Source organism: Sapajus apella, unplaced genomic scaffold, assembly GCF_009761245.1.
Source record: "Sapajus apella isolate SASKATOON/1434 unplaced genomic scaffold, GSC_monkey_1.0 scaffold38, whole genome shotgun sequence".
In the NCBI taxonomy this organism is placed as follows: domain Eukaryota; kingdom Metazoa; phylum Chordata; class Mammalia; order Primates; family Cebidae; genus Sapajus; species Sapajus apella.
In genome coordinates, this window is record NW_022436978.1 from 14,169,504 (window position 1) to 14,186,592 (window position 17,089).

Below are 17,089 nucleotides of genomic sequence, written 5' to 3' on the forward strand. Positions count from 1 at the left end.
GAAAGGTAGTAGAGAGAAGAAATCCTCCCAATGGGCAGAGCTTTGAGTGGTGCACATGGTCACCCACTTGATTTGAAAAGCTAAATGGACCAGTATGCATAAATACAGACTCACGTGCAATGACAAATGGTCCAGCTCATTGGTCAGAGGCCTGGAAAGAGAAAGCTGGAAAGGTTAGAGATAATAAAGTTTGGGGAAGAGGAATGTAGATAGATCTTTAAAAGTGGGTACAAACTGTACAGATCTCTGTATTTTATTTTAATGTCCACCAGAAAGCACCCATCATGGAAAAGGCACTAAGCAACTAAGTAGACAGAATGCCTAAGCCAGTTGCTGATGGCAGACGGTGTCATCTGCCACTCCAGTACTGGCACTATGTGTGCATGAATGGAGTAGCTATGGAGGTAAGATGGAGGGTTTGCATGGACCCAACAGTATGAGTTTCCACTCACTAAGTTAGATATGAATGATCCCTCTGCTGAATGTCCAATCTGCCAAGAATACGTGAGCCCTCAATGTGGAACCATCCCTCGAGTAGTCAAACCAGCTATTTGGTGGCAAATTGGTTACATTTTACCCCTTCCATTGTGGAGAGGGTAGTGATTTATCTTGACTGCACTCAGCACACACTCCAGATATGGCTTGCATTTCTTGCATGCAGAGCTTTGGCCAGCACAAACTTCCAAAGACTTGTGGAGTATTTGATCCACAAACCCAAGATGCTTCATTTAATGGACTAAATTGTGCCCCTTCCCCCCCCAAAAAAATTTATATGTTGAAGAGCTAAACCCTAGCACCTCAGAATGTGACCTTATTTGAAATTATGGTCATTGAAAAAAAAATTATGGTCATTGAAGATGTAATTAGTTAAAATAAGGTCATACTGGAGTCAGGTGGCCCCCAATCCAATATTACTGGTGTCCTTATAAAAAAGGGAAATTTGAACACAGACATGAACACAAGGAGACTTCCAGGTGAAGGTAAAAGCAGGAATCAAGGTGATGCTTCTACAAGCCACAGAACTCTAAAGATTGCCAACAAACCACCAGAAAATAAGTGATAAACATGAAACTGATTCTTTCTTATAGCCCTAGCAAACTAGCATAGCACATAATGTCTCATTTGACCAAGGGACAAAATTTGTAGCAAAAGAGTTACAGACGTGGCAATATGACCGTGGAATTTCCAGGTTTTACCAAATACTGCATTTCCCAGAAGCTTCCAACCTAATAGATTAAAGGCGGCTCCATGATCTTTAAGATGCAGCTGTGGTGCAATTGAGAGATGCTATCTTGTAAAGATGAATCACCAGAAAAGAATTCCGGAATACCTTTCCTCAGATGTAGTTAACTTTTTATACAAAGCAAGTATATTTGAGTTTTGCAAGATGTGGATTGCAGTGGAGGCTGTGGTGTACCACTCAGATCACTTCCTGGAAGACTAAGGTGCTCATTGTCCAAGCTTTTGGAAACGTGGCCTATTGGAAGCTTGTAGCTGAGACCCTGCCACAGATCTGGTCCAGCCAAAGGTAGCTGTCTCACCGCGGGTTATCCCACAGGATGGTGTCTAAGTCTTATCTCATGAATATTATACCTTCTCTTATCTTGCTGAAGTATACGTAACAGTTTTACTTTTTAAATATTGTTTGATTTCTTTTCTTACCCTATAATCATCTCTGTTACTTCAGGGTAGTCTTTTTTAATTTTTTTTCTTCTTTGTCTTTACGTTAGGGTACTTTATCAAATATTTGATAATCCCTTGGCAGTCTGTCCAGTCATATTTAAAGTACAAATATGAGACCTTAAAAAGCCACCTGGATGCTCTGTTGGAGGGGATTAGCATCCGAAGGGCTTACTCTGAGTTGACTATTTCATTGGAGAAGCCCCCACACCCCATTTCAGTATGTGTATTTTCTATCTGGAGCAGATCTGTTTTTCCAGAAAAGGAATCCTCCATTCTTCTGTGTTTATGAGAGATGGGCAGGTAGTTTATAAAACTGGCTCCAAGGGCTGGTAGGGGAGTAAGAGAGTCTCATTATTCAGTATGCGAGCATCTGTGGTCTTTTTGATTGTTTGCAGCTCCCCTTCTCTTAAGGATTTCCCTGAGCCATAGACCCTATGAGAAATGTCTTCTGAGAAGCAGCCTCCATTCTTCTCCCTCAGTTGGGTAAAGCGTGGTTACTAGGCTGCCTGGGATAGGGGAAAGACACTTGGTATAGTCTTTCAGCCAACACGCCCACTTTAGCCTTCCCAGTGCTCTCTCTCAGAGCTGCTTCAGCCTACAGTTTGGAGCTTTTTCGGACTTGTGCGACACAAATGGCATCTTGATTTTTCCACGCTAAACTTATATTCTGGCTCACCCTACTCTGCTAAGTCAGTTACCTGCCACTAATCCATCAGCGTCCTATCTTCTAACCACTCTCCTTGCCCTTCTTTACTGATGCCTTTATTTCCTTTTGCTGTCATTCAGTGTGGCTAAAGCCCCAGAAGGGATTATGACTTGCTGAGGTCATACAACCTTACCAGGCTATAAATAATATTTTCATGTAGATCCCCAGGCCAATGTTCTATGTGGGGAAAACAAACAAACAAACAAACAAACAAACCCAGAAAGATATGAAAACAGGAGGAATTCAGGAATTCAGCTGTGTGGTTTGGGGAGGGGGTATGTATGCAGAGAGCACAGGTAGGGGGATCCTGAAATAAAATGAAGAGATATGGCCAGAAAAAAAAGGGAGAAATTTTTATCCTTAGGTCTTTTGGCCCCTTATATTTGTCTTCAAATTCTTTCAAGATATTTATATATAGTTTATGGGAGCCCCTTTCTGTGTTTCCCACTATTCTATTGCAAGACAGACTTCCTACTATCTCTGTTCTGTACTCCATTCTTCCCAGAAGTAGATGGTATTTTTAAAATGTGGTTCTACTCAAATTGCCCATATCCTCAAATGCTTAAAATGAATCCCTATTGCCTATGAGATAAAGTCCAAATCCCCTCGTGTTTCAATAATTTTGAACTAGGTGGGGAGAGAGGATGACAAAGAAAAGTAGAAGGAAGAGATGGGAGCAACTTGACAAAAGAATAAGTGTTGGTGATTGGGAGAGGCTGAAGATGACTCAGAGGTGATAAGCTTAGGTGACTAGGGGGATTTAAAACAGGAAAGTCAGAGGAGTTGTTGAACTTGGCTTTAAACATGACGGCCATAGAGAAATGCCTAGCAGACAGATGAAAATAGGGGGTGAAGCGTGCATCAGAGGATCTCAGGATTGGCAAGTGCTTCTGTGCTTCGCAATCCAATGCTGAAAGAAGGGAGAATATGATAGCTCCAAGGATCATCAAATCAAAGGAAATCTCTTTGAGATGGAGATATTTGAGTGGGTTTAAGTAGGAGAGAAGGAAAACAAGAGGGGATGGGGTTGATTTTTATTTCTAGTGTATACAGTGCTCTTTTTTCTTTCAAACCTGAAGCATATCTAAAACATAATTCCCTGATTCATACTGTAATACTGATAACTATATTCATTTCTTATTGCTTCTCTAATAAATCACTACAAACTTAGTGCATTAAAACAAGACCAATTTATGATCTTGCAGTTCTGAAGGTCAGAGGTCCAAAATCAGTGTCACTGGGCTAAAGCTATGTGCAGGCAGAGTTGGTTCCTTCTGGAAACTCCAGGGTAGAATCCATTCCATTTCTTTTTCCTTTTGGGTTTCTAAAGGCTGCCTTCACTCTTTTGCTTATGACTCTTCCTCCAACTTCAAAGCACATCACTCCAACCTCTGGTTCCATTGTCCAATCTCCTTTTTCTGACTTTGACCTTGTTGCCTCCCTCTTTTAAAATCCTAGTTCTTACCCACCAGGACAATACGAGATAATCTACCCATCTCAAGGTCCTTAATTACATCTGCAAAGTCCATTCTGCCATGTAAAGTAACATGTTTTATAGGTTCTGGGGACCTATGTCTTAACGTACATACATTAGGAGGGACCATTACTCAGCCTACCACACTGTTTGAGCTATGTATATTGATATCACTGAATGACTTAGTGAATAAATGAAGACTTTTTAGAAATCCAATAATATTTATTACTAAATCCATCATGTACTTGGTCATGTTTTACACGATTTTCAGAGAATATCTAGGAAACCAGTGTTTATCTACAAACTTGATCCTGCTTAGTCTCACAGTGAATTCTCAGTCATATTGAAATGGCAGCCAGTTCATTGGTTTCCATGGAATTAAAACCAGAGAAGTGGCAAGCCTATTTCCATCATTCTGATGTAAAGCATTTGACTACAATAAAGACAAACAGCAGAATAATGACAAAGATGACCGATGGATCTGAGCCATCACTGGGCCCTGATTTCTCATACTGACTCCCCTTAGCCTCCTTTGCCCCAGCTAACGGGTTCTTGGCTTGGTTTGGGATATACACACCAACTCCAGGTGAGGAACTCCGAATATTTACGTGGCAGAGCGGGGATTTGGATGGCTTTGTCATGTAGCTTTTTAAGCCCTGACCACAGACGCCCAGAGTACATGCCTCACAATTGGCTGTGTCATGGGACCCATCCAGGGGCACTTCCGGGATTACTGGCATTTCTGAAGACTTCCTCATGCCATTTCTGTAGTATTTCTCCAATATATGCTGCACCAGGTTGCTCAGAATCCTCGTGGTGCTATCCGAGGAGAACTCCGGAATCTCATATTGGGACCAGGTGCACTTCTGGCACCTTTGGCCAAAGACCCTCACATGCACCTGGCCCTGTGATGTCCAGTGGTTCCAACATGTGTGGCACAGAATCTTCACTTGGGCAGAAGCCCAACTCCGCTGGCAGGAGGAACACCGGAACCTGCAGTCAGAAGGAAGATGCTCATTATGCCTTCAGCTGATTGTTAACCTGAGGGAAAATGGTCCTGGCCCGTCTCTAAGATCCTTTCCAATTGGAAAATAATCATGTGATTTAGATTGTTCCAGTCATTGACAAACAGAAACAAGAAGGATCATGTTTCAGATAAATCTTTTCCTGTGACCTACTGAGTATCCACCCATATGTTATGCCCAATTCTACCTCTTTGCTAGTAAAACATCTCTAGATGCCTCCGAGGGAAAATCATGTCTGTCATCTTCCAGAGAAACTTATTCCTAGTTTTGGTCACAGAAAGCTTTGGCAAAGTATCTATTTTGAGGCATTAACTATAATTGATGCTTTACAATGTTATCCCATCTCATCTTTAAAGCATTCCTGTGAAGCAAGCCCTATTAAACTCAATATCAAGATAAGGAAACTGAGTCATGAAAAGGATACACAACCTGTTAGAGGCATGTGGCTAATCCCAGGCCATCTGAAATTAATCTTGTTTACCTGCTGAACACATTGCCTCTGATGAGCAGCATAGCTAATCCCTCACACCTGGAGAAACAGACTGGCACCTGCATCCCTCACACCTGGGGAGAAGATCCAAGTCCACAGTTTACATCAGGAAGACCTTAGATAAAGCCCTTCCCTTCTATAAGCCTCATTGTTTGAATCCATTAAAAAAAAATTCAAGGGTTATATTGTCAGCATCAGATGAGATCATATATGTAAAACTACTTCATAAACTACAAAATGCTTTTCAAAAGCTGATTGCTATTTTCCAAAGTACACTGGCAGACTGCTTTTCCAATATCAAAATGACTATCAAATCAATTCAACCCAACAGGAGAAACACCTTCTTTCTGTCTGGAGGAGTGCCAAAACATTGTAAGACATCATGAGTCCCTCAAAAAGCTCTGGCTGGTGTGGAAAGAAACATTTACACAGTTCACTGGACTAGAAAGCAGAGCAAAATGACTGCTCTGTGGGCTCTGACAAGTCACTTGAGAACTGTTCTGGAGAGGTTCAGGGGGCTTTATTTAAACAACAGATTCTGCAGCTGAAAATAAGCATATGTATATGTTATATATTGTATCTGATACAATATATATAGTGTCATATCAATATATATGTATAATACTATATATAGTGTATATATTGTATCAGATACAATATATAACATATACATATGCTTATTTTCAGTTGCAGAATTTATACTGTATCTGATACAATATATAACATATTGTATATACATATATATACACACATTGTATTAGACGCAATATATAACATATACATATATTATTTATAAATTCATTATTCTGAAATGCATAGTACATATGTATATATAATCATATCATTTATGTATACATACACATAGATATTTTATCTTATTCCATTATCTTACAGGAAAGTATAAGAAGGAATACTTACTCTGCCTAGAGAACCAGAGAATATTTTTAGGAGGAGGAGGCACTAGAGTGGGCCTTGAAGGATGAGTAGCGAGGGGTGAGGGAAGGCCTGCTGGGCAAGCAGAACTCCATGAGCAAGGGCGTGGAAGTCTGAAAGTACATGGTATGGATAATAGTCCATAAGGGGTGGAGAAGGCCATACCTGAGACAGGATGGGGCAGGCAGGCAAACTGAGTAATAGGTCAGGAGAAAGCTAGGTTGGAGGTCCTGTGTGTCACTTAAAAAGAAATATTTGGTTGTCCAGGTCAGCAACTCTCACCCTCAAAATGAAGAAGGGAATTAAATAATAGCAATAATAGGAGAAACAAAACCTTATAATTTATAGTTGCTATATAATAAATTTTACTGTGTTGTGTGCTGTTTATTTTATTTTATTTTACTTTATTTTATTCTATTTTATTTTATTTTATTTGAGATGGAGTCTTGTTATGTCACCCAGGCTGGAGTGCAGTGGCAGGATCTCAGCTCACTGCAACCTCCACCTTCTGGGTTTAAGAGATTTTCCTGCCTCAGCCTCCTCCTCCTCAGGAATCATGGATGTGTGCTACCACACCCAGCTAATTTTTTGTATTTTTTAATAAAGGTGGGGTTTTGCCATATTGGCCAGACTGGTCTCGAACTCCTGACCTTGTGATCTACATGCCTCAGCCTCCCAAAGTGCTGGGATTACAGGCATAAGCCACCGAACCCAGCCATGTGTTGTTTAATATAAAACCTAACCCCCAGCTCTGCTTAAAATTAACTAACTCCCTGTAAAACCTACCTTATCTATTCTCCCCACATACTCAGCAAAGTTCCCAGGCATCTCAAGACTCCTGTTTTCCTTGCTGACCAGCTGGAAGGTCACAGGGCAAGATAACACCCAAAGAATGTACAATGTCTTTCTCAAAATGCTATTTTTCAAATGTAATGTACATCACAAGACATGTTACGATAATGAACCATTCTTTGTTCTGGCTTCTGTAAGCCCGTTAGCAGTTACGTCATCCCGGAAGCATAAAAAGTACCCCGCTTTCTTTCTCCTGGGCTCAGCCTGGGGATGCTAATCCGCTGAGCCGCTGGATACCTTAATAAAATCCTCCGGTTTCACCCATTGGCTACTCCGGTCTCCTGAATATTCTGCAACACTAACATTGGCAAGGAAAGTGGTTCCTGCAACCTGGAGGCTTGCTGGGGGTTAAAGGGGGAAGTGGTGAGTAAGGAAGGAGTATTACTTGGTTACTCCATGAACCGGGTTTTACGTTTAGTTTTTGCAACATCATTCTCTCGTATTATCCCCAGGCCTTCAGTAAAGCAATGTTCAGGGTAACTGCTTGATCTTAGCCAATTCTCAGGATATTTTTTTTTTAAATGACTCAATCCCAGGCTTGTATTGAACAGGGCCAAGGCTTGGAGAACTGCTGCAGCTGGGGGAAGCCAGTCAGGACTGATGGGGAGACTGCAAATGACTCTAGAGGTAGTCTGGAACAAATGAGGTGGCAAGAAAATAGAAGGGCAGATTTATGGAACTTGGGGCCTTCTTCAGGGTTTTCCAGAAATATTTAGGGAGGGAAACATAGTAAAAGAAGAAACTTCCTGCAGATAAACAAAATGGAGGTTTGGAGTCGTCTTCTCATTCAGACCCTAAAGAGCACTGTGACCACCATAGGATGGAGATCCTGCTGATATTTACTCCCTTAACAAGCTCTCAGAGGAATGAATCATGCTAAGCTGAGCCTGAGCCTCTCTTCTCGGAAGGGCTATTGCCTGGGAAACCCACACTCACCAGCCAAATGCTCTCTGTTGGTATTGCTTCCACCCTTGTGCTGGGCAGTCTAGCTGAAGGTTCCCATCCAGCTTCAGCGTCCATGTGGCCCAGGGTTTTGCCTCTTGGATTAGTTCTTGAAATGTCTGCTCCCAAGTCCAGATATCTATAGTCATTTTTTCCCTCTGAAGCTCAGAGAGTAGCTTTCAGGTTTGCTCGATTGCCAGGAAGAGAAAAACAGTTTCAGTTTCGGTATTCAGTTCAGTTTCGGTATTCAGTTCAGTTTCGGTATTCAGGTCAGTTTCTGTTTCTATGTATGAACATGAGCTGTTTTTTTAACCTTCATTCTAGACTGTTTGGGTACACAGAACGAGTCTTTGTTCCAAAGACAGAGAGAAGCAGAACATTGTTAGTTAACAGCCCTTGCTGAAAGAGAGATGTCTGAGTACAGAGCTCTGTTCTAGATTCTGGGGTCACATTTAAATTTGCTTTTATTTCTCTCTTTTTTTCATAATAGGCAAAGCACTATTTTTGGTACTGGGATAAAAGAGTGTCCCGTAGCTAAGAAACAGTCCCTACCCCCCCAGGTGCTCACACCCTGGTTGGAGATAGGGAGGTCAGGAGCAGGATAGGGGAGCACGTGTTTAATGCTCATCTCACGCACCTGATGAATCCTCGCCAGTCCCCTGAGGGAGGCTTATTCCTGGCATTTTGTGAGTTAGCTGCACAGAGAGCTGGGGGACCTTGTACAAAGCCCCTCAGTTAATGAGCAGTAGAAGGGAGACTTGAACCCAGGTCTGTGTGACTCCAAAACCTGCCATGTCTCCACCCACCTCACTCCCTGAAGAGAAGCTGAGAATGGCATTTCAGGTTCCAGGCTGGAACACTGGAGCCAATGTCAGAGGAACCCTAGGGAGATTTCCTAGATCCTGGGGTAGGAGTCCGGGTGCATGAAGGGATTATATAACTTTGCCCTTCACTCTGTTAATTATCTGAAAGGGCAATATACAAGCAGGTGTGGGGCCGCCTTTCAGTGGTAGGATACAGAGAATTCCCATTTTGGGGTGAGGAATTGAGACTAGATGACCTTTAAAGACATTTGTAAGTCTGTAATGCTGAGATTCCAGAGAGTAAGCTTTGTCCTCCTGGGGCTTAAATTCCAACAGGGGAGATAGGACAAGCAGTACGCCTAGGTCTTTAGGAGCCCTGCTACAGCCTCTGTCTCTGAGACAGGATCAGCCTAAGGCTTCCTGGGCTTTCTAGGTTTTCACATGCCCTGTAAGGACTTAGAAACACACTCTCTCTTTGCCTTCCCTTCCTGGATACCTATGTCTGTACACATGATAAAAGAAACTCTAGGAACTCGGAATCAGGTCCACAGGATATTAGAGTTGTGAAAACACTTAGAAATCAACTGATTCCTTTTCCCTTTAATTTTTATATATGAGAAAACTGGGGCCAGGTGCGGTGGCTCATGCCTGTAATCTCAGCACTTTGGGAGGCCAAGGCAGGTGGATCACTTGAGGTCAGGAGCTTGAGACCAGCCTGACCAACATGATGAAACCCCATCTCTACTAAAAAAAAAAAAAAAAAAAAAAAAAAAAAAAGCTGGGCATGGTGGCACACGCCTGTAATCCCAGCTAGTTGGGAGGCCAAGGCAGAAGAGTCGCTTAAACCTGGAAGCTGAGATTGCACTATTGCACTTTGGTCTGGGCATGAGGAGCAACACTCTATCAAAAGAAAGAAGAACGAAAGAATGGGAGGAAGGAAGGGAGGGAGGGAGGGAGAGAAAGAGAGAAAAGAAAGAAAAAAAGGAAAGAAAGAAAGAAAGAGGGAAGGAGGGAAGGAAGGGAGGAAGTGAGGGAGGGAGGGACGAAAGGAGGAAGGAAGAGGGGGAAAGAAATGAAAAGAAAACTGGGACCCAGAGGAATAAGGTCTCCTGCCTAAGGTCACATGGCAAATTAGTGCCTGGGTCCAAGCTTCACTCTCTTGCCCCACTTACGCATAAATCATTTCTGTACTCCTTCTCTTCACTTTCTGCTGGGTTTAGGATCCCAAGTCCACTCTATTTATTCTGTATCTTCAGAGTGTACCTTCAGAGAGTCTCCTGACCCGTGCAACCTCAAATGCTGTTTTTCCCAAAATGTAGCTTGATGAGTCCATTGTACTCCCGCATGATTTCCTTCTGCCTTTGCTTCATGTGTGCCCTTTGACACACCCAGCCTTTCAGGTCAGCCTGGTCCATGGCATGGGGTTCAGGAGAAAGGTTAAGGGTAATGTGTATTGAAGAAACACACTCAAAGTGCTTTTTCTTTTCTGTCACTCAATAACAGTCAACACAAAAACTTCTAACATGTGAGGGATTTCCTCACCAATAAGCAAGCAATCACTTAATTCTGCAGAGGACATCAACTAGATGACCTCTTATTCAATTCAATGCTAATACTATCTACCTCAAGCTAGCATCAGATCCAAAGGTGGCAGGCCAGTCCCCAAGACTGTTCCCCTACAACTTCAGACTGGGACTTGGGGCCAGTTGAAAGCCCCACGTTGTTTTACCTGTGCTTCTGACCAACTGGTTATAAATTAGGGTTCCCTCCTCAAGTTCAATTAATGTGCTAGAGTGGCTCATGGAACTCAGAAAAACACTTACTTATGCATGCCAGTTTATTGTAAAGGTATTAGATGGGATATATATGAAGAGATGCATAGGGAAAAGCATGGGAAGGGGCACAGAGCTTCCATGCCCACCCTGGGCACACCATCCTCTGGGACCCTCCTTGTGTTCAGCTATCCTGAAGCTCTCTGAACCCTGTCTGTTTGGAGCTTTTATAGAGACTTCATTACATAGGCATGATTGATTAGACTATGACCATTGGTGATCAACTTAGCCTTTAGCGTTAGAGATTACAGGATAGGACTGAAAGTCCCAATGCTCTAATTCTGCCTGGAGTTTTCTGGTGACCAGCTCTCATTCTAAAGCTACCTAGGGGCAGCCAGCCACCTGTCATTTCATTAGCATACAAAAAGATCTCTTCAGAGATTCTAGGGATTTTAAGAGTTGTATGCCAGGAAATGGAGTCAGTGACCAAATACATATTTTACAGTTTCACGTGTGCTTTGAGATGTGAGGGTTGGATAAAGTCCACTACCTTCCTCATCACCAAGAAGGAATGGAAAAAAGAGAAGGAAAAGAAGAAAATAAAGGCCCTTCTGCAATCTTACAATGCACTTAAGCCACTTGGTGGTTTGTTTGTTTGACGTTTTCACCAAGGCATTGTAACTCCAGAATAATAGAATTGTGGGACTTGGTCACTGAAGGAGACCTTAGATATATTACGACAGCCCCTTCAATTTCACTGAGACCCAATGAAGAAAATGACTTACCCAAGGAACACATGACTTATCTGCACCCAGCCTCAGATAGTTGTAACCTTCAAGTTTTCAACTGTTGAAGCCTTATCCCAGATTGGTTAAAGAACTGCTGAGAGACAGCTAGAAAAAAAAAAATCCCCAAAGGGAAAAAAAAAAGCACAGATGAATTCTGAAGAAGTGAAGAAGGAGGGCATAGAAAAATTTAGATTCTTAACAGTTCAAAGCCAGAATGAATCTACAAGATATTCTAATCATGGGTTGGCAAGCAATGTCTCTCCCCTTTTCTTTTCTAAGACAGACATTGCCAATCGATCTTCTCACCTTTCCCTCAGGATCCGGGTATAACTTAAGAATTTCCCTCATCACAGTGTTCTAGGCAGCCACTAGAAACTGACTGGTGTATGAAACATTTTTTTCCATTTCTGCAATAGTCTGACTCTTAATTTACAAATTACAGAAATTAAAGTCAAGATAGATTTGGGTTAATCAAGGCTTACGTTCAGTTTTTGTAATCTTAGACATGCACCCATTTTGGAATATCACATGACCCATCACAAATAGGGCTGGCACAAAACTTAACACATAGAAATATGTTCTTCTTGGGGACATTTTAGGCTTGAGAAGAAAGGAGACTAGACAAGAGTGATAAGAATTGGTGGGTATTGGACTGAAAGAGGAGATGGACATCCTCACTATGGCAGCTCTCCCCCCAGGACACTTGTCCAACCTCTTGGTGCCCAACTGCTCTGTAAAAGGTGAACAAGAAGTGAAATGAAGTGTGACATCCAGAACCAACTGCTGCTCAGGCCTCGTGTCTAAGCCTGCTAAGAACACCATTCAGGAGAGCAAAGATTATGTTAAAGGTAACCTCTGAGAAATAGGAAGAAATGTAAAAAAATCAAAAGAACTAAAATAAAAACTTACAAGTTTCCCAAGGGGCCATTTGTTTTGCATTATCTATGAAAATATGCTTGGCCTCAGGCCTCTTGAGGCCCCTTGCTCAGATGTAAGATTTGCCTCAATAGACAATCATTTGGTTATTTTTTGGTAGAGAGAATGTCCATGAGCTTAAAGAAAGCTAAGCCCTCGAGAGGAGACGTGACCAGCTCAAGGCTGCCCAGCCAGTTGAGACCACTTCAAATAGAGCCCCTGACTCCTATTCTTGACAGCCACTTCCTTTTCTTCAGCACAAACGGTCTTAAAATCAGAGGCAGGACTTCTTGTGCTCTGTTCCAAGGCTGTGGTAAACACAGGTACCCTATATGTGCAGAGGTTTTAATCACTCCCATGCCAGGCCAATGTCAGGAAAAAAGCAGGCCAAAGCTGTACTCTATAAATGAACTTTTCTCCTGTCCCTGATTCACTTTACCAACCTTTCACTCCTGCCCTCAAATTAACTACTTGCAACAAGTTCTTGTCTCAGGCTCTGCTTTTAAAATAATTCCAACCAAGACAGAGAGTAACTTACCTTCTTTTCCTTCCCATGTGTAAGAAAGTCCATTTCCAGTCTGACTTGTAAGAAGCTTGTAAGACATCACCCCCATCCTCATAACAACAGAAAAGCTGAACAAACTGACAATCAACAACTCTTCTGAAGTCCTTCAGAGAATCAAAGTCACAGGGCAAACTGCTACTCTGAAAACTGGAGAGACAGATGGGCAGAAACAGGGAGTCACTGCTCATCAGAGCCAGAGCCCAGGAACACAGGTCACAGCAGGAACTAGTATTGGCAGGGTAAGAACACTTTAAACTGTAATTGGCAATTGCTGGAAGCCCATGAGAACAAGCTTGACTATTTAAAAAACTGGGGGTGTGGGGAGCTCAGTTTTAGGAGAACCCTCACACCTGCATGAGTTTTACCTCCAGGAGCCGCACCAGGTTGTCGCTATGAAGATAGAGAAAAATATTCTTGTGCTTTCATCATGTGAGGAGAAAAGAAACCATATTTGTTTAATACTTAGAACTCTCTGTTCTCCCTAAGAGTCTGCCCTCAAGGGAAATTATTTCACCAGAGTAACACACTTGGGTTTAACAATGTCTAATCATCCTGAGAGAAGGGAAATGTGGGGAATAGGAACTGCCCCCAATTGTGTCATGTGTGACTTCCTTTCTGCATGGCGATGAGGACATGGCCCTCCATGCTTGCAGGGTCAGGAAAAGGGAGCCTGGCATAAACCCAAGGAGGCAGGGCCACCTGTATGCTGTTTTCTAGGAGAGGAGCCAAGTCTCACACAGTTCAGACTAATTCTCTACTCAGCTAATAATATCTCGGAGGGAAATAAAGAATTGAATCAGCCATCCACATTTCTAAACATATTACAATAATAATTAAACCACCAAGCCATGGAAGGGATTTTAAATGTTCCCTGACTTCCGTTTATAACTTGCTGGCTTTGTAATAGCTGACACCTAAATCATAAGTAAAAACTTGGGTACTATTCCCAGAGTTAGTCAATGGGAAAAGCAATGAACTTAAAATTAGAAGACAAGGTTATCAATTCCACTTCCAATACTTGCTGAGTTACCTAATCTCTGTGAACCTTCATGTCCTTAGCTGTAAAATGGAAATAATAATAATATTCATTCCATTAGATTTAGTTTTATATACATATATATATCATAATATGACACAGAGATGGATCGTAATTTTAAAAATCATATAAAGTTATTTCAAAAAAGAAAGACTATAAAGAGGCATAAAGTAATGGGAGTTAAATGGAATACAACATTTGAACTCAGTATTTCATGAGTGAGAAGAGATAAGGGCTCACATATGGACAGGAAAGAGATAAGTTAGAATAAGAACCTAGAAAGTGTCTATGTCTGTGTATTTGGCAGAAGAAAAGCAAAAGATGCGACGAATAACTAAGATTTAGGGCACTTTATCTGTTAGAATATACCTCTATACCAATATATATACGGTTCCTGCAATAGCCCAGTGGTTAATGTCCTTTGTCGAGAAACGTTTCAGAATGAATGCATCTAATGGAGCTCTGCAAAATATAGATATCCAGGTCCACCTCTGGAAATTGATTCCACAAGTATGAGGTGGGACTTGTATTATTTAAAAGCTCCAGTAATGATACTGAAATACTCCTGGATAAAAGTCACTGTAAATAAAAAATAGGAAGCTCAGGAAGTTTGAGTGACTTGCCCAGATCTCACTTTATGAGCGGCAGAGGCAGGATGTGAAACAAGGTGCTTTAACTGCCACTTGTGTGTTGTCTTCCATGGTGACACTCCGGAAGACACGGTCAGCCTCTGAGTCTATTCATTATGGCTGAGTTGACCTGGAACTGGAAAGCAGCTTGCTGTCTGATAAATGGAGTCCGGGATATAGCCACAGTATAATGTATGAATTTAATTAATGGCAGAGCACATTGAAATCAAGGGAGAAGAGCTACCAGAAACAGCGACAGATCATTTGGGGCTATTGCAATGCAAAGCTAAGGCGAGGCCATACTGCCTGCCAATGATAACGCCAATATGTAGTAACTTGACTTTTTACCTCTGCAGACTCAGTCTGGACATGAGAATGCAGCTCGGGCCTCAGTGAGACCCCTGTAGCCCCTCTTGATGGCAGTGAGAATTTTATACCTGTGCAAAGAGCAGCCAAGAGCCCAAGAAATGAGGAGGAAACAAACAAGCCCACCCAGGGGCGGTTTGATGAGTACATTAAACAACTCCTGATTTTCGCCTCAACGCAAATGTTTTGCAAAGATGCAGACTCGTTGCCCCCAGGACAGTTCACAGGATTCACCCAGGAGTAGTTTCAGAATTTGACCTAGAGTCTTCCACTGAAGTTATTGATTTCTCCTGAGTTCCTTCTGATGGGTCATTTTCACAGCCTGTTTGTGTACCTCTCTGTGGGGCACTCTTTGGTTCTCAGCCACAGGATCATGGATTAGGTTATTCATTGTTGTTGAGGCCAAGAGGTCGATTCCCTCTTTCTCTGCTGGCCCTTCAGGCAGATATTTTTTTTTTTTCATTTTCATGTTTAAAAATCCAGATACTTTATAACACTGTTTCATGAGGAGGGGTAGGCTGGCCCTGTAAGCTTCAGTTTTTGGGTATCAGTCACATATGTCAAGAATGTAGCGAGGGATCAGTGTCAGTGCAGCCCTACTGCTTCAGAACAAAACCCACTGTGCACTGGACAGGCTCTGAAGACGGTGAGGCTGGGAGATCACAGATGATGAATGTTGCTCAGGGCAGCAGCCGCTATGCACGCTTTTCTCTCCTTGTGCTTCCCTTACAGCCCCAGGATTTATAATGCTCTGTCTTATCCAATTTTGGTCACAGCCTGATGGATGTCATAAGGCTGTAAATACTCTGAGGTTTTACTTTTCTGTGTGTGTTTTCTCCTACTTTGTATTTGCTGTAATCCATGTCATCCGATAATGGATTAATTTTTGGATCCACTTTTTGTTCTTGCTAAGCTCCTGAGATTTAGAAGATGAATATTCATAGTATAAATATGTGAAACCGAGCTGAAAAATTATTCTGGCACAGATATATAGGGAGAACAAAATGCAATATTGTCCCAGGGAATCTGATAAATGTAAAGAGGACCAGATTAGAGATAAGAGGACCTGGATTTGATTCCAGGCTGTGCCGCTAATCACCTCCCTTTCTGCATGATAAAGCACTGGACTAGGTAGCCTCCAAGTTTGGTTCCAGTTCCGTCATTGTATGGATGGATTAGGGCTCTGGTTCTCCATTAGGAAAAGCAAAGTCTTCCTATATCTCAAGTTGGTGCTGTTGACAGCACCACACTGTCCCAAGTGTGTAGTGGAGTGATGAACTTGAGCACAGTCCTGCTGAAGGTCAAAGGCCTGCCTCCTGGTAGAGCTTACTTTCCCTCAGAGAAAGCAGAGACTTCAGGTGAAGCTGGAAGAGGGAAGGATGGTAGGGTAGATGGGACCTCTCACCTTGAGGAAGGGAAGTTGCACTAGGAGAAAGATGTTCCATGTGCAAGAGGAAGAAATTTCATCTCCAATGGCTCCAAGGGGCTGAACTACATGCAGGAGACAGGAGCCTCAAGGAGAGCCACTATTTCAGTGCAAATGCACACAACCGTCATTCCAAACTGTGGGAAACTACCCCACTCACTGCTCTCTCCAGCTCCCTCTCCCTAGTGGCAGCCCGGGAATTTTGATATAGCATAAACAAGGCCAGGTTAAGGATTAAACACTTGGATTCAAATCCAAGCTCTGCAAGAAGTGCATTGCAGTGACTGGGTGGAGTGACCATATTGTGAGGATATTGAATAGTTCAGCACCAAATGTCAGCTGGAGAAGATGACTCTAAGGCCTTTTCCAGTCTTAGATTTATGAAAATCTTTGAGTGTCTCTCCCTCTTTCCCTGAAATTGAAAATAAAATATAGAAGAAACTGGCATGGCCCTGCTTGGTCTGGTGCCAAACTCTTGGTATAAGTAGGTTAAGTGGGCATTTGTTTACAAAAAGATGATAAAATCTAGGCTACTCTTTTCCAAAGCTTCTTCTAAACCTCACATCAATGAGCACACAATGATCTATATTCATTTGTGGCCCTCTGTAATTTCTTTAAGTGCAAGTATTAGACAGATTTGAAATATAACAAGTACTATTGAGTCTAGCATTATGGATAAAATCC

At 42.2% G+C, this 17,089-nt stretch overlaps 1 protein-coding gene and 1 long non-coding RNA gene across 2 annotated transcripts; one reads left to right on the top strand and one right to left on the bottom strand.

The window, feature by feature from the left end:
* Positions 1-3,532: 3,532 nt before the first annotated feature.
* On the top strand, positions 3,533-16,738 carry LOC116564883. Its single transcript, XR_004275146.1, has 3 exons — positions 3,533-3,620; positions 16,412-16,417; positions 16,727-16,738. It is a non-coding gene; the product is annotated as an uncharacterized LOC116564883 (long non-coding RNA).
* Positions 3,561-8,344, bottom strand: RTP4 (receptor transporter protein 4). The gene is made up of 2 exons (XM_032298283.1): positions 8,100-8,344; positions 3,561-4,856 (listed from the first exon to the last, which is right to left on the bottom strand). Exons 1-2 carry the CDS (start codon positions 8,252-8,254, stop codon positions 4,274-4,276), a joined length of 738 nt encoding a protein of 245 aa, XP_032154174.1. The 5' UTR covers positions 8,255-8,344; the 3' UTR covers positions 3,561-4,273.
* Positions 16,739-17,089: the final 351 nt, after the last annotated feature.

What these genes read in the sequence shown, in the direction of transcription:
- RTP4 (XM_032298283.1), bottom strand. Translation starts at nt 8,254, where the DNA reads ATGACTATAGATATCTGGACTTGGGAGCAGACATTTCAAGAACTAATC. An exon ending in CAACAGAGAGCATTTGGCTG is followed by an intron (nt 4,857 to 8,099) that starts GTGAGTGTGGGT and finishes TTCTGACTGCAG; the next exon opens with GTTCCGGTGTTCCTCCTGCC.